This window comes from Perna viridis, chromosome 8, assembly GCF_037379345.1.
Source record: "Perna viridis isolate PV_CMFRI_1.1 ecotype Kerala chromosome 8, ASM3737934v1, whole genome shotgun sequence".
NCBI lineage: Eukaryota > Metazoa > Mollusca > Bivalvia > Mytilida > Mytilidae > Perna > Perna viridis.
This window is the reverse complement of record NC_142452.1, coordinates 14097804-14124925: the sequence shown is the minus strand read 5'-3', so window position 1 is coordinate 14124925 and position 27122 is coordinate 14097804. Positions and strand designations below refer to the sequence as shown.

General features: G+C 31.7%; 1 protein-coding gene across 1 annotated transcript; it reads right to left on the bottom strand.

Annotated features, from left to right (window-relative positions):
• Positions 1-36: 36 nt before the first annotated feature.
• Positions 37-27108, bottom strand: LOC148609428 (ATP-dependent chromatin remodeler CHD1L-like). Its single transcript, XM_088542484.1, has 24 exons — positions 26964-27108; positions 24365-24477; positions 23224-23330; positions 21876-21993; positions 21041-21154; positions 19510-19666; positions 18932-19090; positions 18687-18791; positions 17600-17770; positions 16455-16568; positions 15608-15722; positions 14904-15063; positions 12944-13114; positions 11412-11514; positions 10033-10175; positions 9258-9337; positions 7634-7839; positions 6805-6903; positions 6272-6342; positions 5986-6100; positions 4866-4974; positions 4538-4602; positions 3993-4225; positions 37-3618 (listed from the first exon to the last, which is right to left on the bottom strand). Exons 1-24 carry the CDS (start codon positions 27046-27048, stop codon positions 3511-3513), a joined length of 3021 nt encoding a protein of 1006 aa, XP_088398610.1. The 5' UTR covers positions 27049-27108; the 3' UTR covers positions 37-3510.
• Positions 27109-27122: the final 14 nt, after the last annotated feature.

The following is a 27122-nucleotide window of genomic DNA, read 5'->3' as shown; positions in this document are numbered from 1 at the left end:
AGGGCCAGAATATCACTTTCACAGAGAAACAAAACAGTGTTTAAAGTAGCATATTTATCTATCACAGTCAATGGGAGCGTCTAAACATACAAAATAACAATATCATTATATAACAAATACAGTCTAGTATATGAATGAGACAAATACACATAATGTCACGATTGTTAATCAATCAGAACAAAGGTGAAATTCAGTTCACTACATAACATACTTATATATCTGCAGCATATAATAAATGATTGGACCAACTCAAATTAACGTAAGAATTATGTATGTGTAAATTCAGAGACCTATAATTACAGGTTTATAGTGAATTTAAATTGTCCATTCCAAAAACCTATTTAATTAAATAATTGCAAAGTGTGTTGGGTAATAAACTGAGCTGGAAAGACAGTGTGTAAAACCTTTGTTTTATTCTTCTGCTCGCCAATTCATTTCAATCCACCATTATTAAATTTCACTAGCAGATTGAGTTCATGGTGCAGATGGAAATTCCATAATGATCCATGAGTTCATGATGACGACCACTTCTGTAATGATGACTTCAATCTTGTAGTAACATAACCCTGTTCCATAAGCCTATTTGTTAGAAGTCTAGCGCCATACAAAAAGCCTGTGTAGTTTTTGCAAGGTCTGGCAAGACTTGAGTTGTGATATGTACACTCCATACGCAGGCGCTGAAGGGATGTTGCCACAGATGAAAGAAGATGTTGACAATTCTGAATGAAAAGTCATCATGTTTGTGGTAAAGTTTGGTCAATATTTTTCCTTCACCATCGATTTCTAAGTGTAGGTCAAGATATGAAGTTGACTTCACAATGTCTGTAGTATCTTTTATCTCAAGTTCTTTGGGGTAGATGCGATGTATCAAATCCCGAAATTAGGATTGATTAAAGATAATACGAAATCTATATAGCGGACACTGAGATTAAAGGATCTAGATAAATGATGTTCTAGAAATTAGTAATAAAAAAACTGTATTATACCTGTTAACCTAAGGGGAAGATCTCACTCCTCTCCTCAGTTTTTCTAAGAGGGAGATTTAGCATGCGGATATTTGTCATAGGAAAAAAAGAATTATTTTTATAGAAATCAAAGTAAAAAGAAAAAACAAAATTCTTATAGTATACATAGTACAAGTTTGTAAATGGCATCTAACATGATAGTGAGATCATGAATGATCTGTTAAAAATTTGTCCTGCTAAAATTGTATATTTCTTGGTGTATTAATAAGTTTTTACAGTAAAAAGCATGAAAGATGGTACTCACTTAAATAATTTTTGTTGCATTCAATCCATTTGCAGGAACAATTAATCAAGATCCTAGAATATATTAATTTGACTGGATTCATGACAATTAACACAGAATTAATTTGTTCATGGTAAATATAATAAAACATTTTGTCCAGAAAGTTAAGTAATATCAAATTAATAATACCCTAAAATTAGAGAAATTTATCTACAGAAGCTGCATGGTGCAGGATACACAATGATGTTATACCACAAACAGTTCATAAGATGCGCATTATTTGAACAAGGATTGGATACAATTTATACCAATACACATTCTTCATTAAAAAAATCATGGTGAGATTGATGAGGAGCTGTAAAAAATAAACGGCATAAACACCCAATAAGAAGTGAATATACAATGATGCCTTGTAAAGTTGCTATTATGTTAGTAGCTGCCTAGACAATTAACATTGAGTAAAATAAAATGCAGTAAAAATGACAGTGGGATACAAACACAGAAATCAAATGCCAAACTTTTGGAGCAAGTATGGACAACAATTTAAGCTTAATACATTTCTGAACTTGATTGCCATTAAATATTTGTCACAGGTTTCTGGGCAAATTGTCAAATTCTCTTTTATGAGAATTGTAGTGACCCCTTTTTGGCCCCTATTTCCTACTTGGCTCCATTAACAACTCCTAAAATCAATAAATCAATACAAGCCTTCTTTTTAGGGGTATTACACTTTGAAGAACAATATATTTCTGAGAAATCAATTCACTTTTACTCAAGTTAATATCCAGATATCAAGAATATTTCTTGCCCTCTTGTGGTCCCTCCTTCCTAATTAGTTTAAGTCACAAATATAACAAAAATTGGTACCCTACAAACAATAGTACTTTTACAGTATTTCACTAACTATTAAAAAACTTGTAATTAGAATTTCTAAAAAAAAAAATTATAGAAAGAACAGTTATCTGACATTCTTTCTATTGGGGTGGGGTCATTTAACTCTTTTTCTTTTAAGACTTAAAAAACTAAAATTCCCATTACCTTTCTTTATAACATTTTCCTGTCAATGCTCTCCCTATGAAAGAATTTTCCCACCAATAGTATCCCCTCTCTTTACAATAGGTATGATCTACCTTAAAAGACCTTTTTAGAAATGACGTACACAAGTCAAAGATGGATGGTCTTCGTTTTGCTAATGCTAATTCTGTTTGGGATTACAATATCAGTCCCTTCACCTCACAAAAACTTCACCTCCTGAAAACTTTATCATCTGTGATTCATCTGATCATGCAGATGTCAGAATATAAACCATATGATACAGGTACAAGATCTGCACTACAGTGATCAAATTTTCAAAAGAGTTAAAGGATAATTAGAGGGTTGATTGGTATTGCAGAATGAGTAAAATATAAAGTTTTAACAGTTTTTACAGAAATTTTAGTTTGCATGCTGTACCAACAAAAAATATTGGTACTGCTCCAGCAGTACTTGCTATTCTAGGCTACGCACTGATAACCAAAATTTGGCTGTAAAAGAAAAAAAGAATGGCACACACTTTAATAAAAAACTGATATATACTTGTACACTTCAGGATGTGAATTAAATATCATTATTTCATAGTTTTCAACACAATATTTTCTTAAATCCTCTATCATACATACATATACCATTTAAACTAGACTGTCAATATTCCTATATTTAAAATGTTATATTGCAATTTTAAAGGACATTAATATCAATGTTAATAACATTATGTCATTCATAATAACATTGTATTATTTAATCCACACACAGTAACATTGGGTACAGATTGTATGTGTAGTCTAGTTAGTATTTTCTAATGTAACACTTTGCCAAAAATAGGGCATGAATGGAACATTCAGAGATACCCTCTATGTAACGATGGAAAAAGGGGGATGGCAAAATGCATTTTTGATTTTGCTGAAAATTGAAATTAAACTGTATTTTATGGTACAAAACCAATATAAGTTTGAAAAAAAATCATTGACATTTTCTCAAGTTCAATCAGAAATCATCAGGACAGACAAAGACCTTTTGGGAGGGTATCACATAATACCTTGTCACTTTGTGTGGCGGGTTATAAGAATTCTAGACTGGACTATCAATTTGTCGACCTTATAGAGATCCCTGCTAATACTAAACATACAATAAAAAGTAGCAAGCATTAAATAACTTTGAAATTACTACCTCATACTTCACATCAAACATGTTAAAGACCTAACAATTCTATATCCCTATTTAAGATCAGGTTACTTCATAATTATCAGTAGACAAACACTTCCGTCTCTTCAAACAGTCTTCTATCCAATCAGCAGTAACTACCTTAGTATCAGTGCCTTCTACATCAATCACCTGTTGATATAAATATTAACTTTTAGTATCAATAAATATATGTGGAATGAAGTTTATGTACGATAAATAAACTGGGCATAAATGGAACATTAAGTGATATGTAATAATTGAAAATTGAACTTATTCTGTATGTCATGGTATTTAACAACTGTATAAAGTTTCTAAAAAGAATCATTGATCCGTTCTTAAGTTATCATTTAAGATTTAAATGTTTTCTTTTTACTGTTTCATCGGCATGTATAACCGTTGACTGTAGTACATTTTGAACATCATTGAAAATGCGCTATGTTCAAAACTTTTACATTCCGAGTAAACATTAAAAATGAAACATTTAATTCTTAAATTAAGAACATATCAACACTACTGAATGTCACCTTTGCATCAGCCTCTTCATGAAGTAAAACAATTCTCGTTTTATCTGTTATCGATGCATCTATATCACCATCGTAAGCTATAAAGTATCGTTTGTATGTCTTCAGCTGATCCATAGTAAACTTCTCTGGATGTATATACATTGAAAGTCCATTAAATAAGTTCAGCAAACCTGGTGTAGGCTCTCCTTCACAGGAACTATTATTGGGATGGTCAGAATTTTTTGCCTTCTTAACTGCAAAATAGAAGACACCATCAAAACAGTAACATAATATGACAATATAACACATAAATAATATCATCTTTATCAAGTTATAGTCACATGAGCATTCAAATGTGCATTCAACAAAAACTCATCAATAAATAATTTTTTTTAAGAGTTCTTGTTGCTCATTTTGTATGATTTCATTTTTATTTCATGTGTGTTGTGTGATTTGGCACACTGAATGTCACATTAATTAAACTTAAATGTATTTGTACTGAGTTTTGAAAGTTGAAAGGCATTGACTATAAATAATGCCACTGAATTATAACATATTGTAACTACCTGGAATATTGGCAGTAAGTGATGTTTTTCTCTTCATCAAAGTCTGTTTTCTTGGATAGTAATATCTTCAATGTGTTAAGGGGTATATAAAGATAATGTCACAACAGTTCATACATAAACAACTAAGCTAACATGTTAATGATGACAAAATTCTATCTTGTTTCAATATATTCAATACAAATGTAACACCAAAAAAAAAAAAAAATAAAGCCATTTCAATCTAAATGAACTTGTTTAAAAAATTATCTTCCCTTTGAATATTATCATATTCAGCAAAAGGCTAGTTCAATATCAGCCAATGAAGGTTCTGCAAATCATTAAAGAATACATATAAGTCGGAATTCCTTTGGAGGCTAGATGTTTCTTGATCAATCTCTCTGTACCATACCAGTTAAACCCAGGAGTATCATGACCTATACGGGGAAGATGTACTGCAGCTGCCAAAATAAGTAAACAATGTCACTAATTTAATAAGTATGTACATCTAATAACAAAGTCATTTCACAACTTTTACTGGTATGAATAGTACAAACAAAAAGGCAATTAAACAGCAGTAAGATATGATTTGACATATAAATCATGTCTGAAATTATCAAGTTACAATATATTCCTAATATGGAATGTGTTATATAAATATTTTCCCAAGTTACAAATGTCTTTTTTCGTTCTCGGCAACTTAAATGATATAAAAAAGAAAATAATATTGAAACAAGGAAAATTTAGTTACATCAAAATCCCAATGCATGTCGTGAACATAAAAACAAGATATATACTGTAAAATAAAAGAAGAACATGCAGTCAGTTTGGCAAATATTCATAAATGTAAAACATATGGTTTGATGAAACTATTCATATAACTACATCCTCTTTTTATTCTATCAGAACAAATGGTCAAGTTTACACTTACATATTTAAGTGAAAGGGACCACTGCACATTAAATCATTTAATGTATAAATTTAAACCAAAAAGAAAGACTTAATAAATGCAATATTTGATCAAAAAGAGCTATGATCCTGTCCTTTAATTGTTAGATAAGAATTTTATTTTGTTTACCTCTTGAACAGCTAAATATTTGCAATATTACACAATGTACAGTGTGATATGAACTATTGATATGAAAACTTAGCTGTTGTTGGGATTATTGTGTCATTTTCTATAAAACCTGATTGATCCAAAGTGACATTTCTAACATTGTTCTCCTGACATTATTGGTGACGTCATAAATAGATGATTACTAGAATTTCCGCTATGACAGATGCCAAATGTTAAACCACCAAAATATTCTAAAAGAATCATAGAGAAAAAAGTTTAATAACTCATGAAAGTTGAATATCACAAAATAACAACTTGAGTCATTCGGTGATATTCAACTTTCACTCATTATGAAACCTACAAATATCAGAAAAACATCCATCAGTTACAAGAATGTTCTATCATTATGTCTGACCTGATCTAGCTTTGGCAGCATAATGAACAGCTTCCAATCCCTGTCTGAGGGCAGGTAGCTTGATGCCTGATAGATTATTCCTCTTATCTCTGCTTTGGGCAATTATCAAGGCCAGCTGAAACAGATAGTAAGTGTATAAATGTTTGTCAGTCTGTGTGCTAATATTGATATATCTGAACTTGTTTTTTGCTATCACATGAAATGATATTTTATACAGATAATAACTGTGGATGTATTATATATTTAAACTTCAGTGTTACAATAATGAACAAAAAATCAAACCAACCCAGTCTTCACATTCTACTTCATCCAAGTCTTCATCCAATGGTATGAGATGGCAGTCACCAAGTGCAAGATCTATAGGACAGAAAATAAAATAATTTCACCAGAGCCAGGGTAAAGGAAAACATTAACATGTTTAATGCCATTTTTGTATTTTCAATTTGATAAAAGATTTGAAGATAGTTACAACAAGATATTTTAACTCCATTCATATGCCCTTAAGTACCTGGGCCATTTTAGTATTAACTCTTGAGTACTTTTCAATGAAAAAAAATTCTGGAAAGTTGGCCCATGTCATTTAGAAATGGTTTTTGTGTATTTAGTTATTTCCTTACTGAGGCCTACTATTAAGTGTCTATATTTTTTTTTTTACTTCTGATGTCTTTTCTTCATTATTAAATGTGGGAAATTCCTGGCAAAATAGTTTTGGCACATTTTGGAACAGAATCATCTCAACCTTCATTAAACTTCTGACTGATTGTTTGCACAATATTCCTCAAGAGAAATATTTTACACCTCCATTTTACGTGTACATACCTAATAGATTACCAGCCAGTTCATATTGTTTCTCTGGCACTTCTGATCTTTTAGATATAGCTGTGAAAACTCCCCCTTTTCCCCAGGATCCTGAGTCATCTACAAAGAAATGAAGTTGGTGAACCAAATAGTATCTCGCTATAATGCACATTTTTTGGTGAAGTAAAAACAGATGATTTATTCCATTGAGTAGCCAAACCTCCATTTTAATAAGACCATACCTATTTTAACTTTTGGGACAGTTCATGTGGAAGTTTCTATCCCATTGACAATGTCTCATGTGGTAAATTTTTGCCAAAAAGGAAATTTTGAATGTAAAAATTCAATTATTTATAATTTTACAAATTTTACATTTTTATGTGGGAGATTGTAAGATTTTCATTGATTTTGTGGGGGAATGATAAGACAAGTGATTTAAAATAACAAAACAAACACTGTACTGATATGACCTCACAACAATGATCAACAGTAATGTTTAAGTAGCACAGCAGTAGTAAAGTTAAAATGGCAGTCAGTGAGAACTCGAAAAACTTTGAGCAAAGCTTTCCCTTCTCAGCTAACAACCATATGGTCAAAATGTAAAGTAGTCAAACAGGAAGTCAATGTCCCTTAACTCTGAAATTAAATCAAAAGATATGGCATAACTATATAAAGCTTCTGTAAAAAATTCAAAGGGCTGTGATAAGTGACTGCTGAGAAAATTGGAACAAAGATGTTGAGGTTAAATGAAGGGAAGGAGGAATGGATGGGCAGATGGACAGGCAATATGATCACTATATACCTGCTTTGAAGTGTGGGGTATAACAATACTGCTGATAAAAATACATACCTGCACAGTGTATGATCAGATTAACAGAAGCCTTAGTATCAACAGGTTTCATTACATCTCCACTAATGTAGTTTATAGCATTAGATTTTGGCTTGTCATCATCATCATCATCAAACTTGATACCAGCATCATCTCCCTCCTCTTCTTCATCACTGGGTACCTCAACTCTGAGAGAAGTGTAGCCATTATCCTTCCATAACTGCTCCCTATAATGAAGATATGAGTTTTATACTAAAGTAGAGATGTAGATACAGTGAGAAGGAAGTATGGATGGAACAAAGGAAGAACTTCAATCACCATATACCCCTAACTGCATCCCACTTGCAGTGAGGGGTATAGAACGACTTAAATCCTTTTACCTTGAATTCATTAAAACATATGAGTTACAGAGGGTAATCCACTTTAAAATTGAAATATGGGTGGTTGTCAAAGTCTTGACAAATTGAAAAAAAACATGTAGACTTAGCAAAAAAACTGCTTTGGCAAAAAAGTTCCTTACCACAGTTCCTTATATGTTATAATAGAACAGCCCTAACTATGTGTAGGTATATCATTACAAACCAAAGACTGATGCTTCTACCTATTGTGATTTAATTCACTGTGAAAATACAAGCAAGTGTATGGGTATCTAAATGCAATTTTATTATGTACTACAGCAGTCAAATTCATTGGCCATATATTCACAAGTGATATACTTGTACTGACCAAAAATAACTCTTTGTTATAATGTCACTATCGGTCATATAGTTTTGAATTTGTCAGCATTTTGAATCCAGATTGTTTTTTCTGGCTTTAATCTTTTGTTAATTCTTTTGTTTCAGTATAAATACAATAAAAGGGCTCTGACCTAAAAAAATATTGTTAAAAAATAAACTTAAACTGATAAAAATACTGGCACAGCCTTATATACTTCTACAGTTTAAAATAATCATCATTAATACATCAGTATGATATCAATTCAGTACACTGTTGTTGTGTAACACTAATCGTTTGTTTGTTTTTTTTGTTGGAGTTTAACGCCTGAGCAGCAATAATTCAGCAATATTCAGGCGATGAACATGAAGTGGATAATAAAATGAACATGTTTGATTGATTGTTGGGGTTTAACACCCAAGCAGCAATATTTCAGCTATATTCAGGCGATGAACATGAAGTGGATGATAAAATGAACATGAAATGATGATGAAATGAAAAATGGGATGGGGATAAGGATAATGGGGTTGACAAATATTGATTGCCACTGGAAATAGGGAGAGGTGGGTAGGGTCGGGCAATTTAGCCTCCTGTGGCGGAGCCCTATGGTTCCTACTCTGGGAGAATACCACAGTAGGGTTCTTTAACATGCGAGGAACGTGGCATCTTTCCCAACACGGTGTACCACTATGGTTTGCGGTCAGGTTTTCCATATTATAGCCTGACAACCCCAGCATGTAACATCCCAAGGGTACCCAATTCCACCACCTTGAGCAAACATCCCAGTTGCTCTGTGGGCAGAGTGCCTAGCTCCTGGCTAGGTTTCTGAGCACTATTTAATCACCTTTTATGACAAGCTTAGCGCAGCTGCAGGCACCCGGACCAGCACGGGCGGTTACAAACCCACAGGAACAATCAACAAAAATCTTACTTTTTCTTCCTCCTTTCTTGAGCTCTTCGGATTTCCTGCTCTTCAGCTTGCTTTGCTCTTTTTTCAGCAGCTTCTTTTCTCTGATAAAAATAAACAAAACATGAAAATTATTGTAAGAAATCAAAGGGAGATCACCAAACATACAATTTTAAAATTGTTTCCATTAAAAAAAATCACAAACATGTAGTAGTTTTTCATATATACCAATGTGAAGGAGAAAATATCTTCTTTTTTCTTTTCTCACCCTCTAAGGCAAAAAAGCAGGAAAGAAAGGTATTTACACTGCAATCGTTCTACTTTTGCAACAAAAATGCAAAGTTGATGATATACAGTCACTGACGGTGTATAACACTTTGGCTGCACCTACTTTCCTACCCTTGCATGTACAAGTTTACCTTAGTGTTACCTTGAGTGTTACCTTAGTGTTACCTTGAGTGTTGCCTCAGGCAATATGATAATCAGACAGACTGACTTACAACTAAGCCAACATGGAAATCACTACATAAATATCAATTATGTAAAAATAAATAAGAACTTTTCTCAACATTTTTTTCTGTTTATAAACAATATATAAAGCAACATCATCAACTTTTAAGGCAATAAAATGATAAAAGGAATACCTCCCATCCTCATGGGTTTTCATAAAAATAATGGCATGAAAATCAATAACTTAACTTTGAATGGACTAATTTTGCTCATATTTTTAATTATAAAATAGTGGTTATAACATGACCATTAGAATTATCAATAAATCATAACAGCTACGTGTGTATACCTTTCTCATCCTCTCTTCTAGCTCTTCAGGTGTTAACTGTTTCCTAGGTTTTCTCCCAGTCTCAGGTAACCCTCCTACTAAAAATGAGGTTTTCTTCCTCAGTGACCTCTCACCTAAATCTTCCTCCATAACAACTTTGGCAGCTAGAAGACAAACATATTTTGTCAACTTGACTAACTACTGGCAAAAATATACCGAAGTATCAATAATAGGAGAGTGTATTAGTTAGTTGGCCTAACTACCAAGACTCCTTTTGGTGCTGATCATTTAAATATTGACTAATTTTATAGCCATTCATGATTGACTGTTTCATTAGCTCTAAAATGACTAATATTGTTTTTTAAACATCATACATGTATCATTCATCTATATATATCAAGCTTCACAATCAAGTGCCAAAAACCTAATTAAAATCAAGCATGAGAGCAATAATTTAAGACATACAAACAGACTGACAGATGTATCGACTGAGATTTTATATGGGAGCCAATAAAAATGACTATTAGTAATGATGTACCATACTTTTGTTTCACTACTTATGCAGTATGTAAAGTGTTCATTTATAAAAAGTGAAGTTCAAAGATTACTCATGTTGACAATATGAATTGTAAAGAAAACCATGGAAAGGTTTTATCTTTCTTTCATTAACAAATCTGATAGTAGATATTTCATGATCGATCTTTAATTTGGATTACAAAAAGATTATCTGAGAATGAATTGTTCTGAAACAAACTAGATAACATATTCTATAATTATTAACCATGAAGAGATAATCTATATTGTATGAACCTTAGCTAATATGCCTAATATCACCACTTAACCTCCCCCTAAAAATAATCAAAAATGCAAGGCAACAAAATCTTTCAAAAAGTTTTCATTATTTTGGAAACAATAATATATGCAAGTGTATTCTGATCTGAAAGATCTCCAATTACACACTTTGTCCTCCAGATCCACATAATTGTGTATTGACAATTACCTGACCTAATAATATCAGACTATTATAGTTTTGTTTACATCTGACATTTCCATGTATCAAGTTTTTTCTTGCAGTTAATTAAATCAGAAAAACACAAATAAGTCATGTGACCTTACCCTCTTGTTTTAAAATGATTAAGATGATAATTGAATAGATGACATAGATTTTGTAGAATACAAAATTTAGTACTATTTAGACACAGTGAATAAAGATAGTGGGGCATATGCTAAAACAGAATATCCATAAAATGACTCATAGAAATTACTTTAATGTAAATGAGTTCAAGTAATTGCTTTTGCCAACTTTATACAACTAAATCAGAAAAGTGATTTTCTTGGGAAAAAATGGCCAAGCAAATGACCTCAGCTTTTTCAAAAAGCTAATCTTGTACAAAATATACCTTCCATTAACTGATCAAAGGCTTTCTGGTCTGCAGAAGAAGGCTCATTAGAGTAGTCTGTCCCTTCAAACATATACATACTCTGTGGTACATCTTCTGCCATCTAAATTTCAAAGTAATTGGTATAAGGGTTAAGTAAAAAAAAAATTACACAAAGCTTTTACAAATACATCAGTAACAAGACCCATAACCTGCCTGGACCTTTATCTCTATCATATGTTTGTTGGCACATATTTTCAATATACGCATGAACACTATGCAAAGTTAAAATAAGTAATCTTATAGTAGCATATATTACTGAAATGATAGCTAAGTTCAACAGGTATACATAAAAGTGAAGAATTGTCAATTTTGTCATTAATACGAGATGCACATCTTCAAAATGTACATAAAGACTGTGCAAAGATTGAATGATTTAATTTCAATGCATTTTGAGAAACAGATGACATATAGTAAGTAGTGTCCAAACAACAAATAAATGACAAAAATGGCTTAGTTCAACATACTAAAAATATATGAAAAAATGGTTTCAGACGGAAATGGCCAGGTTGCAGTAAACAGGAAGTAAAAGTGTGACAGACCTGAAATGGCATCCCACTATATGGGACCCCATACTGAAGTTGAGTACCAAATATCTAGTGGATGTATTTATAGTTTTTGAGAAAAGTTTACAAAAATAATTTCCTAACCCGCCCCCACAACCCACATTCACCATTTTATAAGCATGGGTGCAACCAGGCCAAAAAATAAAATAATAAAATAAAATAAAAAATAAAAATAGGAAGCACATATCTTCAATTTGTATATAAACACTGTGTAAAGTTTCAATAATATTGCTTTAATATTTTTGATTTACATAGTACACAAAAATTAGCATAAAAGATGGACAAATGGACAGAGTCAAACAGAAACTAGACCTGTATTCACTGTTGCTGGCATAGGTATAAACTATAATATAGTTTAAACTGAATTTATATTTGTCGAAGTAAGAGGAAGCAGATGTGTCAGTTAAAAACTTATCAACATTATCAACTTTCTAAAACTCAGGAAGCTATGGAGGTCAGTTAGGGTATGTTGTATAAATGATGCAGTTTTCTGCTTGACAATACTTAATGGTAAAAGACCTGGTTTAGATACATAACAAAAGATGAAGAGGAAAAAAGAAATTGAAAAAATTAGGGGTAACATCACATAAAAAGTAAAAAAAAATGAAAATTTGTTTTGATACAAAAACTTTAGCTTCCCTTGTCTGGCCATGGTAGCACAAGTCACATAAAAATGAAAATCATGCAGATCTGTATCTAGTACTTGAACAACTGAGGAATCACTCTATTCCTATAAACAAAAATGGAAATGTTAAAACCACACATTTTGTGAAAAGACAAAAACAATATGGCAACTTAAGTACCCTTATTTTACTGGTGTAATGTACTTTATATTTTTATAATGTCAAAATGTTTTGCCTAAGGACAAACTAGATAATTGAACTTGCTACTATCTTCAACAAGATTCAGTAACTATTTGGCAATTACCTCTTCATCACCTGTCTGGCCTTTCTCTGTATCCTCCTCCTCATCTTTCTCCTCAACCTGCCATTCTCCCCCAACTGTCGGACCTAACAGTTTTGTAAAGTCAAAATCAGTGTCAGCATTTTCTGCATCTTTCATTAAATCTTCTACTCCAAACTTCAAGATATCTGTCAACTACAAGTAAAAAAAATTATATTGATAATGATAAAAGAAAATTAAAAAATCACTGAACAATTGGAAGAGAAATACATTAGACACTTAATAAAGAGCAAAATAAAATTTACAAAAATTCAAAAAATAAGAAACAAGGTTATTGGCTGCTATTGATTTTTTTTATTATTTCATTTAATGCCTGAAATCAAGATGCATTGTCCAGAATAAAACCAATAATTCAGTATTTTTTTTTCTCACATATTCAGATTTCCAAAGGTCTATGTATTTCAATACAGAAACTGAGTTAGAAAGAGTAATCAAGGGAACCAAGATTCTAGTACATATTAACATTTCCCTGCTTGGTTATGTATGCTGATGATAGCAGAAAATAAAGAAGACTTTCAGTATATATTGATGCACATACTTTTTTTCAAATTAAGGTTAACAACTAAATGGTTGAACAGTCTTTTTTTATTCAAATTACTGTAAGGACTGGAGTTTGATAGATTGATTGATAAGGTTTAACACCCGAGCAGCAATAATTCAGCTATATCCAGGTGAACTGGAGTTTGAAAATCAATGTAAATTAATTATTCCTAATAGTGACATGTGCTTTTAACACAATAAATTTTAGAATCACATATTTACAAATAAAGTAAATATCGGGTCCACTGGAACGGACAGCTTTAAAATTCAACATGTTTATGTTTGTCATGAAAGAAAGTTAAATATTTCAAACTCCTAATAGTAAAAGTATCTAATATCATGAAGACAATTGTACTTATTGATTTTTCATGAATAATGTGAAAATTGGAAAAATAACAATTACATCTATCTTGGAATATTTTTTAAGGAACGGTTTTTGTAAGAAACCATAAAATATGAGCAATAAAAAATGTATAGTGAAATTAAAAGTTGTGGAGAATAACAAATATTTCAGAACCATTCAAAAAAACATCAATTAAAAAAATTGTTTGGCTTATTTGCAGTCCTAGTCCTAATGCCAAATATAAGGGGTTTGATGCATTGGATGTTTTGGAAAAAAAGTCTTTTGAGCTTTTGCAGACACATTTTGAGACTTAAGCTTAAAAAATGTTATGATTTATGGCAAAACATATGAGATCATTACTATCCCACTGAAGATTATAAAATGCTGGCTCAGACTGGTAAATAGTAAGGAATGTAAAATATTATCTTAACTGTAAAGATAATAACTCACAGAATAAAAATCATAATTTGCTTTGGAAGCAGATTATTGTCTAAACCTATTAACCTTTAAAACAGTTCATGTAGCGAATTTTTACTTCAAAGCAAATTTTCAAAGTTATAATGAATTTTGTTTTGTATTTTTCAGAGAAAATATAGTAATTTTGACTAAAATCCTCCCACAAATCTTCCATTTTTATGTGAAGATTACAAATTTTTCATCAATTTTGTGGAAGTTTCCCCCTAATGCAGGTTATTTAAAAGTAAGCACCACAGGCATTGAGGTTATTTCGAATTTAGTACCGTAATCTTGCATTATAGATGCCAACACATGGTATATATACATGCACTTGTTCATTAAATGCTCATAATCATGATAATAATATATTTATAACAAGAAACAAAGCATGCAAACTGTACTGTAAAAATGCTTTGTTTCTTAAGTCCAAATGAGAACAAAATTCTAAATTGTATGAAATACAGAACTTAATTTTGAACTGAAATCTAAATTTTCATATTGCTACATGTAAGTATAACATGAACATTATACATGTATGTAAATTTTGCACTTAATGTTCAAGGATAGTTTACCATAAGTACAGACCTTAACTTTATCATCAGTAAATAATTTCTGTTTAGATAGACCCAGAGAGAATTCTCCTTCCTCTATAACTTTCTCTGTAAGTTTGAGTTTGTCTTCAGCCCTCTTAAGAATGATTTCTTCCACAGTGTTTCTACCAATCAACCTGACCACCTTCACGGGTCTGTAATTTCATGTATCACAACACAGGATTACATCTATCAATTTCTTTACTGTTTTCAGAAGATTTTAAACTTCAATGTTAGTCAAATACTATTATACAGTTCCAATTTTGAGCCAATGAAAAGATCATCAGCTCTAAACAAAGGTTATGATTTCATTAAGCTGCCAAAAACACTAAAATTGGTCAGCAGTAGTGTTGAAGGCACTATAAAACTTGAGTCATAACGGTAAAATCATGAATGAAAAAAGACAAAATTCAGTTTTAAAACCAAAAAAAATCATGTCTGAAATTGAACACAAGAAAATGCCCTACTGTGTATTGACACCAAAACCTATTTATATGATTGCCATTTTGTACACAAAAAACACAAATCATTTGTTAGAAGTGTCAGGTAATTGTATGTCAGGGGTTCTTATCCTTTAGATTACCATTAAAACCCTGATTTTGTAGCTCTCTCTTTAAAAATCAAAATATTTAAGAAAACAGTCACAAATAGACTCATTTCCATGTCACGAGGTAATACCCGTAATAAAATTTGACATACCTAGTTTGACCAATCCTATGAGCTCTTGCAGCAGCTTGGAGGTCATTTTGAGGGTTAAAATCACTGTCCACAAATATCACAGTATCTGCTCCAACCAAATTCAGTCCAACACCACCTTTAAGAACAAATCATTTATGTTGCATTATCAACCATAGGTTATTTACTGGGATACACTTGCTTATAGTACATGTGCATCATATATTTAGTTGTTAATCACAAGATAAAATGCCTCTGATATACATATAAATATGTTTGTAGAAATATGTTAGAAATAAACACAGGGAGACAATAATTTGTACAAGAAACAGGATCTATGTGTGATCTACAAAGACATTAGACCAAGAAAACAGCAAAATGCAATAAATGTTACAAATCAATTGAAAGAATACACTTAAAAACTGAAGAATGGATAAGTATCCTGGACTCCATTTAAAACTTGGAGCTTGGACCAGGTACACTTAAACAAATGCACCGTTTGTTTTTCTAAGAACACCCATCAAGGTGCTGACATGTTTTTTAAAGCAGAAGTTTTCTTGATATTCAAAATACGTAATACAAAATCTTATTTTGATATGAAATGACAAATTCCAAGCAAGAAAAACTGTGAGCAATGTCCATTAACTTGATACCCTCACTCCCCTATTTAATAACATGCATCTTTGGACCTTCAAATTGACCTGGATCAAAATCTAAAACAGATGATGCACAATGGGAATATGTAATAAAGATTCTGTGAAAGTTTTGGATTAATGGATAAGAGATGGGTACTCTTTTGCATATTGGAATAAAGGAAGTTCCAAAGGGAGGACTGATACCCCTACAATAGTGTACAATTGTATCATCATACCAGCTTTAGTACTGAGTAGAAAGACAAATGTGTCCTCGTTTTTATTGAAGTTTTGAACAGCAATAAATCTCTCCTCTCCTCTAACAGACCCATCCAATCTTTCATAGCTGTAATCTGTAAAATAAGGTTTAATGTGTAACATACTCATGTATACATGGCATAGTTGACAAGTTTTCTGACAAAGGAAAATGTTAATTGTTCATATCACAACTCATACATTATGCCAGAGCTTGCCTTAACTACACATGCTTTTTGTACCATGATAGAATTCTTAAAATAAGGCTTCTGAAACAGGGCTATGTTGCTACAAAATTGGAGTCATCAGTACAGAAGTTTTATAGTCATTGTCATAAACTCGTGGATCTTTATGGTGTTTCTATCTGCAAATTGTGAACCCATTTGTTTGACATGTCATAGTTTTCCTTCCCTCTTTTTGTCTACCCTGCACTTGACTTTTTATGAGCAACTCGGCAGGTGTTTCTAGAAAAACAGAGGACAATTACCCTACCGGTGCACCTGGTCCATGCTCCCAGTTTTTTGTGGAGTCAGGGTTGCTTATTCACTTTTGTTTCTTTGTAATTATTATTTTAATTATTTGATGTTCTTTGTTGTGTGCATCTGTTTTCCCTGTCTAGTCTTTGTCCTTAAATTGCATACTTTTGATTTTGACCAGAATCTCGGTTCCCTTAATTACTCTTGGGCAGTGATTAAACTTCTGTGATAAGTTTCCTGCCATTTTACATTTTTCAAGTTTTCTACAAATTTCATGCGAGAAACCAATTCTCCTTCAGTCTATTCATGATTCAAATTATTTCTCCACTCTCTATGGTGAAATAAAGACTATAACATGCTCATTTTACCATCTCAAGTGGAGTAATAACTTAAACAGCTCATTACCTGAGGAGACTCATCACTTTCATGAACCTATATCGAACTGATTTATTAAATACATTTGTGTATTTCAGTTGTGCTGTAATATTGAAATTTAGCTGGAATATTAAGAAACAAGGAGTCATCGATCGTTACAAGTATAGAGTACAGTCCTGTATTTTAATCTACTTTGTACCAATAAAGTATTTGAACCATACTTCTATAACCAAGATATAGAGTACACTCCTGTATTTTAACCTATTTGATAACCTTACTTCTATAACCAAGATAATCCTGTAATATGTCCAACATATGTGTCATCTGTGAGAATAAGAGAACTTTATGACCAGATGATTTGAGGTATGCTAACATCTTGTCTAAAACAAGAAGTTTATCACTGGCATCCACTAAATGGTCTCCAATCATGAAGGGTTCTGGTTCAACACCTACAGTTGAATTGTATTCAAGGTTAAATTAATGAAACAACATATTTATGATTGTAATGAAATAAAAGCCAAAACATGACTAAAAATACACTCATGGAAGATATCCTCGATATTCCTTATGCAATCATACAAAAAAACCAATTACAATACTGTTTTGTATTCAGGTATAAGTACAAAATATAACCATTTTTTTTTTTATTCACTACTATGCAGTCTGTATACAAATTTGAACCCATTCCCTCTAATAGAAACAGTTTGCTTGTTGTTTCAGTTCATTTTTGACCCTACATTTGTGGTGAAGGTTAAGAAAATTAGTTTTTTCTACATCCAGGTTTCATGCATCTGTCAAGAGATGTTGGTTGGTAATGTCTATATGCAATTATATCATTTATTAGTTTGGTTATGAGGAATTTTCAGAATTCCTTTACTGTGGATTTACTTCGTTGTTCAGGACTTTTCAAGATTGCTTAAAGATGTGTTTACACTTGTTGAAGACTTTATGGTGACCTCTGAAGGAATTTAGTGTTTTTGATAATTCGCTGTTGCATTGTTTGTGATTCACTATATCTGTTCTTGTTTCAGTATTGAAAACATAAATGTCAAAAGAAAAAAACAACACAACAAAAACTGAAGTGAAAAACTACACAGAAGACTTCATATAGTGCTATGTTCTCAGGATAGCTAATATCAGATTACCAACTATTCTAATAATTCTTAATTTTGATTGTAGTGTTTTATATCAGCTTGTAATATCCATGAATTTGGAAACTTTCTACACTTAATGTATTGAGCTTTCTATTCAGGCTTTCAATCTGTCATGTGAAATTTTCAGTTAAAACCCCATATAAAATAAGGAGAATCCATTGAGGTTAACTTTGTGAGCTAAATACTGATATTTTTTGCAACATAATCTTACCATCAAAGAGATAAGGGTGGTTAACACATTTCCTCAGCTGCATCAAAATATTCATCAGACTTGGAGCACTTGTCTCACCTCGGTAGTTGTAAGTTTCAAATGCACCTGTATTATAAATTAAGGCAAATAAGAAATTTCAACCTGACAAAGATATATGGTAGCATGTATAAATTTAAAAAATAAAATAAAAAATCTTCAAATTTTACCATCTACAAAACTTTATGTTGACTAAGACATGTACTTACTGACATCTTTGGTTAGAATAGCTTTATATAATTTCTTTTGTAGTTTGGAGATTCCATGGAACATGACAATTTCAGACTTTTTAGGAAGGTCCTTTAACACCTCATCTTTAGTCCTCCTGAGTAGGTATGGTTTTAACAAATCATGAAGTTCCTTTATACCTACAGAGGTAAGAATCATAGTTTACTTTATAGGTATCAAGTTACTTATTTAGAAATAAAAGAAAATACTACATAATGCTTGAAAAGTTTCTATCAACAGAATACTTACAAGTATACAGAACAATACATCTACATGCCCAAAATCAAAACAATAGCATATTTTACATTTTTATCTAGAAAACTTCTTAAGATTTCTTATTATTTTTCTTATATTTTCACAGTTTCCATCATCAATCTACTTTAGGGCAGCTTAGATTTCTGATCGCTCCCCAAATCATAATTTAATATTCTTCCAAGGAAATACTTAACAACAGTTGAATTTTCAAAATTACTGGTTCTACTAAGATAGCAAGATTAGAGCTTTTATGAAAATTTCATGGTTAACAGTACATAATAGTTGATTATAAACTTAGCCATACCGTTTCCTTCGCTAATATCACTATACTTGGCAATAAACTTATCCACTCCAGATCTCCGGAACTTTCTTGGAGCTATGAAACTCAATAGAGAATACAGTTCCTGGAGGTTGTTCTGTACTGGAGTACCTGTCAGTAATACATTGTGAGGGACTTCCAACTGTTAAAAACAAAATAAAACATGTACATGTACTGGATTACCTGTCAGTAATACATTCTAGAGGGTTTCCAACTACATGTACTTGAGTACCTATCATCAATATATTGTAGGGGATTTCGAACTGTTTATAATAGATACAATTATACATGTCCTAATTAAAGATATCTAAACATTGAAAAGACATTTATCTAATAAAAATGGTATCTTTGACAGGAACTGAACACTTTTTTTTCATCAGTGCATTTACTTTAGGATAAAAATCTGAAAGTTTCTACAAACAATAATACATAGACCAATAAAAATAAGCTTAGATATCTAATATAAAATTGAAACAATTTGTCAAGCCTGAATATTCTGGACACCATTTCCATGAGTACCATCACCTAGATATTAGCTAGTCATGTATAATGCAGATAGATCATTAAAAGTTGGCTCCGTCTTAATCAAGAGAATAATTCAAAAGCAATATTAACAAATCAGGACATTGCAAATTACAAATTAACAACAGAGAGGACTAAACAAAAGTTTTTGTCCTTATCCCCTCTTGTATCCTTTGTATTACATGTACAACTAGATTGAATACATTGGAATATCTGAATTATTCCTTGCAAGTGCTTAAAGGGGTGTTACAAACATCTTTAAGTGTCTTCTAGGGATAAGAACTTACATCTTGAGAGTAAGATGGAGTTGAGATTAATTTACACCTTTGAGTTGAGATTTACTTACATCTTTGAGTGCCTGATGGAGTTGAGATTAATTTACATCTTTGGGTTGAGATTTACTTACATCTCTGAGTGTCTGATGGAGTTGATATAAATTTACATCTTTGAGTTGACTTACTTAAATCTTTGAGTGTCTGATGGAGTTGAGATTAATTTACATCTTTGAATTGAGATTTACTTACATCTTTGAGTGTTTGATGGAGTTGAGATTAACTTACATCTTTGTGTGTCTGATGGAGTTGAAATAAACTTACATCTATGAGTGTCCAATGAAGTTAAGATTTATTTACATCTTTGAACATGTTGAATGTTTAAAGGAGTTGAGATTTACTTACAATATTGAATGTCTGATAGAGTTGAGATTTACGTACATGTACATCTTTGAGTTGAGATTTACTTTCATCTTTGAGTGTCCAATGAAATTAAGATTTATTTACATCTTTGAATGTTTAAAGGAGTTGAGATTTACTTACATCATTAAATATTTAAAGGAGTCGAGATTACTTCCATCTTTGAGTGTCCAAGAGAGTTATCATTTATAAGAACCTCTGAATGTTTGATGGAGTTGAGATTTACTCACATCTTTTAATGTCTGATGAAGTTGAGATTTACTTACATCTTTCAATGTCTGATGAAGTTGAGATTTACTTACATCTTTCAATGTCTGATGAAGTTGAGATTCACTATTTTTCAGCCTATGGGCCTCATCAACAACTAAACATGCCCATCCAATAGATGCCAAAAAACTACTGTCCTTCAGGCAAAGCTTTAAATGAGTCAAAATATTCATAACACACATGTGAAAGTCAATATTATTCTATCAATCTGAATAAAGGGATGTCTCAATATATTCAAATTGTGCTGATATGGTATTAAACCACTTTATGCATGTGTGTCCATAATTTCATTCTGATTATTACAATGCCAGAGAAAGGGAACATATAAAGCATATTAGATTATTGTAGAACAGTTCAACATTTCCACTTAATGTAAATATTTGTTTTTTTTTAAAATGTCACCAAAACTAGAATTGACTTATGCTGCATACTTAATACATGATGAACATATTCTACACAATTAGTGTAACATCTCACATTCTGAATGGATAAGAGTGTAAATTTCACAACTGTAAATCCCCAAAACTGAAATTACAATTCACATTTTATTATAGTCAACTTTCTAAAAATAAACTTACTTTTAATGTTCACTAGAATGGAGGTAACTGCAGTAAATCTGAAGATTATGAGGGATGGACTAGGATTTGATGATTTCATATTTCTCAATAAAAAGACAAGAAAATGCCTTCATTTTTATCTTGCAAGATTTCCTTCTTCAACCCATGGATTTATTAAAAAGAATATGTTCACTTTCCGATTAAAATTGGCACAATTAAATTAAGAGGTAGTGAATGATCATAATTTACCAATATGTGCTTGCAAATTATCTCATTTCTTCACAAATTGTCTGATAATTGATGAATGCATTACCTCATATGTTGTTATAAGGACATTAATTGTATGGGATTTGTTCTTCATTTCTTGAGCTAACTGGTTTCTCTTATCTTTATCTCCCACATAACACAAAACCTTCAGTGTAGGTGCAAACCTGAAACATTTAACATTGCTATTAAAGTACAGTTTCGGAGATGGTGGGTGAGCCAATGCAACTGGGGAATGAAGCGGTTTTTTTTTTTAGCTTTCTTAGCTCGTTACAAAATCCTGTGTTATTATTCTCATATGTATTTAATGTCTTCTTTATGAATAAATATGATTAAACTAAAAAGCATGAAAATTGTGACTTAGGAATATAAAGTATATACATTGTCCACAAGGGCATGGATTTTTATGTAGTATACAAAAAACCTACAGTTTCCATTGAAGTGAAGTCCATGAGTTGACCTCTAGATGACAAATTTGAAACAGTATGGTGGAAACAGACTTTGTTCATCTTATAAAGTTCCATGCGAAAACACTGAGATTTTTCTTCACAACTGGCAATTTATTGCTGAAATTTGGGGAACTTAGAGCATTTTTCTCCTTGGGAATGGGACTGAAATTAGAACCTAAAATAAGGGTTGCAAAATCTCTGATCTAATGGCTATACATGTGAATGTCACAATCCTTCTTTATATCTATACAAGCCAAATATGTAGCTCACTTCACATCAGATAAGATGACAATTTAAACAGGAGAACCTTGATGAGTTCAAAAGATTTGCATAATTCAAGGTGATGTGACCCCATTTCAAGGAAAAAAGCATTAATGCAAATCAATACCAGAAATATGAGTAGAGAGACCCACTGATCAAATCACACATGCTTAAAAACAATACTGGCAAGGAAAAATAGAATTACATGTCTACATATTCAATAAAGGATCCAGTTGTCTGAATATCAGTTAATTTTGATAATTAGTAGTTTCTTACTTAAGTGTTAAAAGATAGTGACATTAACATATATTTTTCTAGCATACAGCAAGGTCCTGTAAAAGGAGCCTTTCCTAAAGAAAATTATATCAAAATCATGCAATATTCCCAAAATTTTGACTTTACCTCCCTAATTTTGACTCCAAAATGGCAAATTTGTCGATAATTTTGTTTCTAAAATGCTTGAATAAGGTATTTCCAAAAACACCCAGATAATCCCCTGATTAACCAAAAGAAATTACTGACAGTAAAAAGTGACAGCCATGCAGCTGGGGCCTGATGATAATTTTTAAAAGCATCTGCAAAATGTAAGGTTCTATAACTTAACACATATTATAGAATAATGAGGAGGAGTTCTCTACACTGAACCAAGTCTACAGTATCATTTTCTTTATTTTAGTTATTACTAACCTTTTGATTTCAGCATCCCAGTTCTCCAGTACAGACCGTGGACATACTACCAGGCTTGGCTGATTTTTTTTCTTTGATCGCTGATTGTACAACACAAACGCTATTGTCTGAAAAGATACCAATCTATTCATATCATTTGTACATATGTATAGAATAAGACCAAATTTTTATTTATAAGAACAGTGTTTAAATAATGAATCATGCCAAAGTCTCTGCAAACAACAATCCTCCATGACAAGTACTTTGATAGATCCCAATAAAATGCTTTGCAAGGGACAGTGAACAGTTGGGCAAGTATAGCCACACCATTCAAGTTTGATACAGCTCTAACTTTTGATTGCAATTAAATATTTGACACAGGGTAAGAATTTGACCAACAATAAACAGCATAATATCATAATATGACAGCATGGGCCATGCAAAAATAAATATATGTATATTTTTTTAATCACTGTGTATAGACAGATAATGCTGTAGTCTGTAGATATTTCAATAACAACCAAAAACACAAAATGTGTTTTGTTTGTTGAAACCATATACAACAAGTGGGTAGAAAATCCAGACACCTGTATAATAATTAAGCCCAGCCTTTTCTCAGGGATGGGGAAATCATAATCAGTAATTTACTATTATCGATCACATTTTCATTAGTAATCCAATGTAAATCAGTAATCATTGAATTTTATGATTACAAGTAACTGTCTACTAATTAGACCAAAATAAAAACTGTCAATCTACAATTTTCTAAAGTCAAGTTTACCACACCATTGAAATTATATATACATTAGATGAATTTTTTCTTCTGCTTTAAAATTGTACAAACTATTTGGCTAAATATGCCAATACATTACCTATGCCAAAGAAGTGAATTTATTTTCTTTCTTTCAGGCATAAAAATATCTGAAGTAATCATATGTAATCAAAATTACTTTAACTAAATTAGTCATACATTTGTATGTAATCATGATTACATTGACTAAAGTAATCATATGCAATAAATTACATATGAAATGATAAGTTATGTTGTAACTGATATCATTTTACCCTATGTAATCATAATGTAATCGATTACATTTAAAGTAATCAGCCAAAACCCTGACTTTGTCCATGGTGACATCACTAAATTAATATAACACTGTACCTGACAAGTTTTACCGAGTCCCATTTCATCTCCAAGAATGGCTCCATGCTGTTTTTTCAAACAGTCTATCAGCCAATTGACCCCAGTAAGCTGGTATGGTCGTAATGCAATATCTGAAAACATGAAAAAAATTTAAAATGCTGAAAATACATATATTTGTTTCCTTTTACTGTATCAACCTAGACTCAAAACCAGGAAATATTCAGATCAAAATTCCAAAAATAGCTCATATATAATTCCAGTCCAGCAAAATGGATGCTTTCAGTAGAGGTAGCATGAGTAACAGTAATTTCCTGTTATTCTTTATACATTTAAAGAATGTATTCATCACCACGAAGTATGTTTAAACAAACTTGTTCTAAATGACATTCGTAAAAAAATTATTATAAAGGAACATGAACCCCTTTCGACTGCAGAAAAAAATTAATTAAGACAAGTGTTCAGTGTATTTAGGATAAGATGAAAACACAAAGAAAGTCACATTATGAATAAGGACAGTTCAAAACATGAACATAACTGTCTGAGGAGCCGCATGGCTGAAAGTGCTTACAGTTTACTTATTTATTCATTTATTAATAATATGACTTTCTTTGTGTTGTCAGATTACACTATTTTATGATGTTATTATATTCAAATATATGTATACATAATAAATATTCATATTTTTTTGGCCTTAGCCACCAGAAGTGATAATAGAAGTTACATGGCTACCTGGAATCTGATAGATTTTTGTAAGTCAAGGTAAGGTATAGTCTAAATAATTCTTAGGAGGCTAATCTTTTTTTAAAAAATAATATATGTTGTGAAGTGGCTCAAGTGTTAAATAATTAATAAGTGAATGATAAACACATTTACAAGATAAAAGGGAACTACATAAAAATAAAATACAAATAAAATGCATCAGAACAAAAATGAAGCCTTTGTCAAGAGCAAAAAGTTCTTACGTATTTTTATTTAGTTTACTCACCTCCCTTCAGCATAAACATCAGATTTAAAAAAATGCCTCAGGGAACATCACGATTATCTCGACAAAATGGTACAAAATGTGTAACCCATGTCAATACTTGTACGTATTTTCTCTGTACCCAAATACTATTTTGCAGATTTCTTCATAAGATATGTCCTCTTGCAACAAATATATGTACATTACCCCACATCTAGGATCAAAATAAGCAGTTTTCAACTCACCCATGGCAACTAAATTTGAGTGTGGGCTACCAAATTTTATTTTCTTGTAGTCCAACTGGCGATTGCATCCTTCGCTTCCCCAGCTGGTGAATTTCTTTTTATACCAGTAGTTGGGGTCACTTGTTTATTACAACTGGAACTGGGCTCTGTTTGGGAGACATTGGGGAACCAGTTTTACCCCCCTCCCCACCACCTGATTTAATTCTATCCTGAAGTACATCGGTTTTTGTTTTTATCTTTAGCTACATTATTATTACCAGTAGTTCTGGAAGAAAATGTGGCAATTCATATCTAGGGTGAATAAAGTTTATTTACAGCTCAAAGTATCACTTTTAGTGTCTTAGTTATGTGGTCTTGTCACCTGTTTTCCCAAGTCACCTATTTTGGCAAACTATTTACATTTGTTAATTACAGGTCACTGTCATGTCGCTATATATCGGAGCATATGTCTTCTTAAATCAACTGTCTGTGTGTAGGGCTACCAGACATGGTGAGCAGAGAAGTGGTAAATTAACTGTAAATAAATTATATCCTCCATTTTTATTTGCCTTCACTAATACCCATTTGTTTTCAAATTCAATGCCCAAGATAATTAAGACATGTTACTTTGGTGAAAATTGTTCTGAACTTGTGACCTTCTATGGACATCGTTAAATGAATTCATGTGACTGTCATAGAGTGAGTTTCCATTAAAAATTTATTTGGTAAAAAACGCATTTCTAAGAATACTTTTTTTATTTGCTGTCATGCTACTTTCACCCAACAAAGAGGCTGAACTAGACTTCTAATGCTTTTGGAGTTAATTGATATTCTAAAAGTGTTCATGGACTCTTGGTGGTATGGTTTTCTTCATCAGACAATTTTCTGTTTTTAGTCCTTTTCTTGTGTCATATGTGGACTTGATTATGTCCAAGGAAAACACCTGTTCCTGATTATGACTGTTATGGTTCCAGTAAATACAGTTTTACAAAGTTTGCAAAAATAGGTGATGCAGTACTCAAAACATAATTTTGATCTTGCTCTTAAGTGTAGGTAGCAGTCATTAATGAAAACAAACTGAAATTTCCTGAAATTCACAACTATTATTCTTAAATGCACTGTCTTTTTATTTCTAGATTTGATTTCTAGATTATAAAGGTAGAAGTGAAATATTCGAACATGAAAATTACCTTCCCTAAAATAGGCAAAGCTGTTATAATTTAATGAAAAAAAGTCTGGGCTACCAGTTTTTCCTGTGGGCTAGTTCATTTTCAAATTTGGTAGCCCTGTTAACTCAAAACTTATTGTGATCCCTGCACATATTTTTTTTCAATATTGTGAATTAATCAACAATAACAAAGTTCTGTTTCTGACAACCACAGCCGCAAGTTTTTTGGAATTTTTTAAGCACGTCCATGAGATTATTCTTTACCTGCAAACCCAAGAGAGTTTAATTCGTTGTTTGATTTTACATATTTTTCTGAGACATTTTCATCTTCGCTGTCACTAACATCCATCGCTTTCAAAAAGTTGCCGAGCTTGCAACTTCCCAGGGCTCGAATGAAAACAAATGGGAAGCAACTCTTGTCAG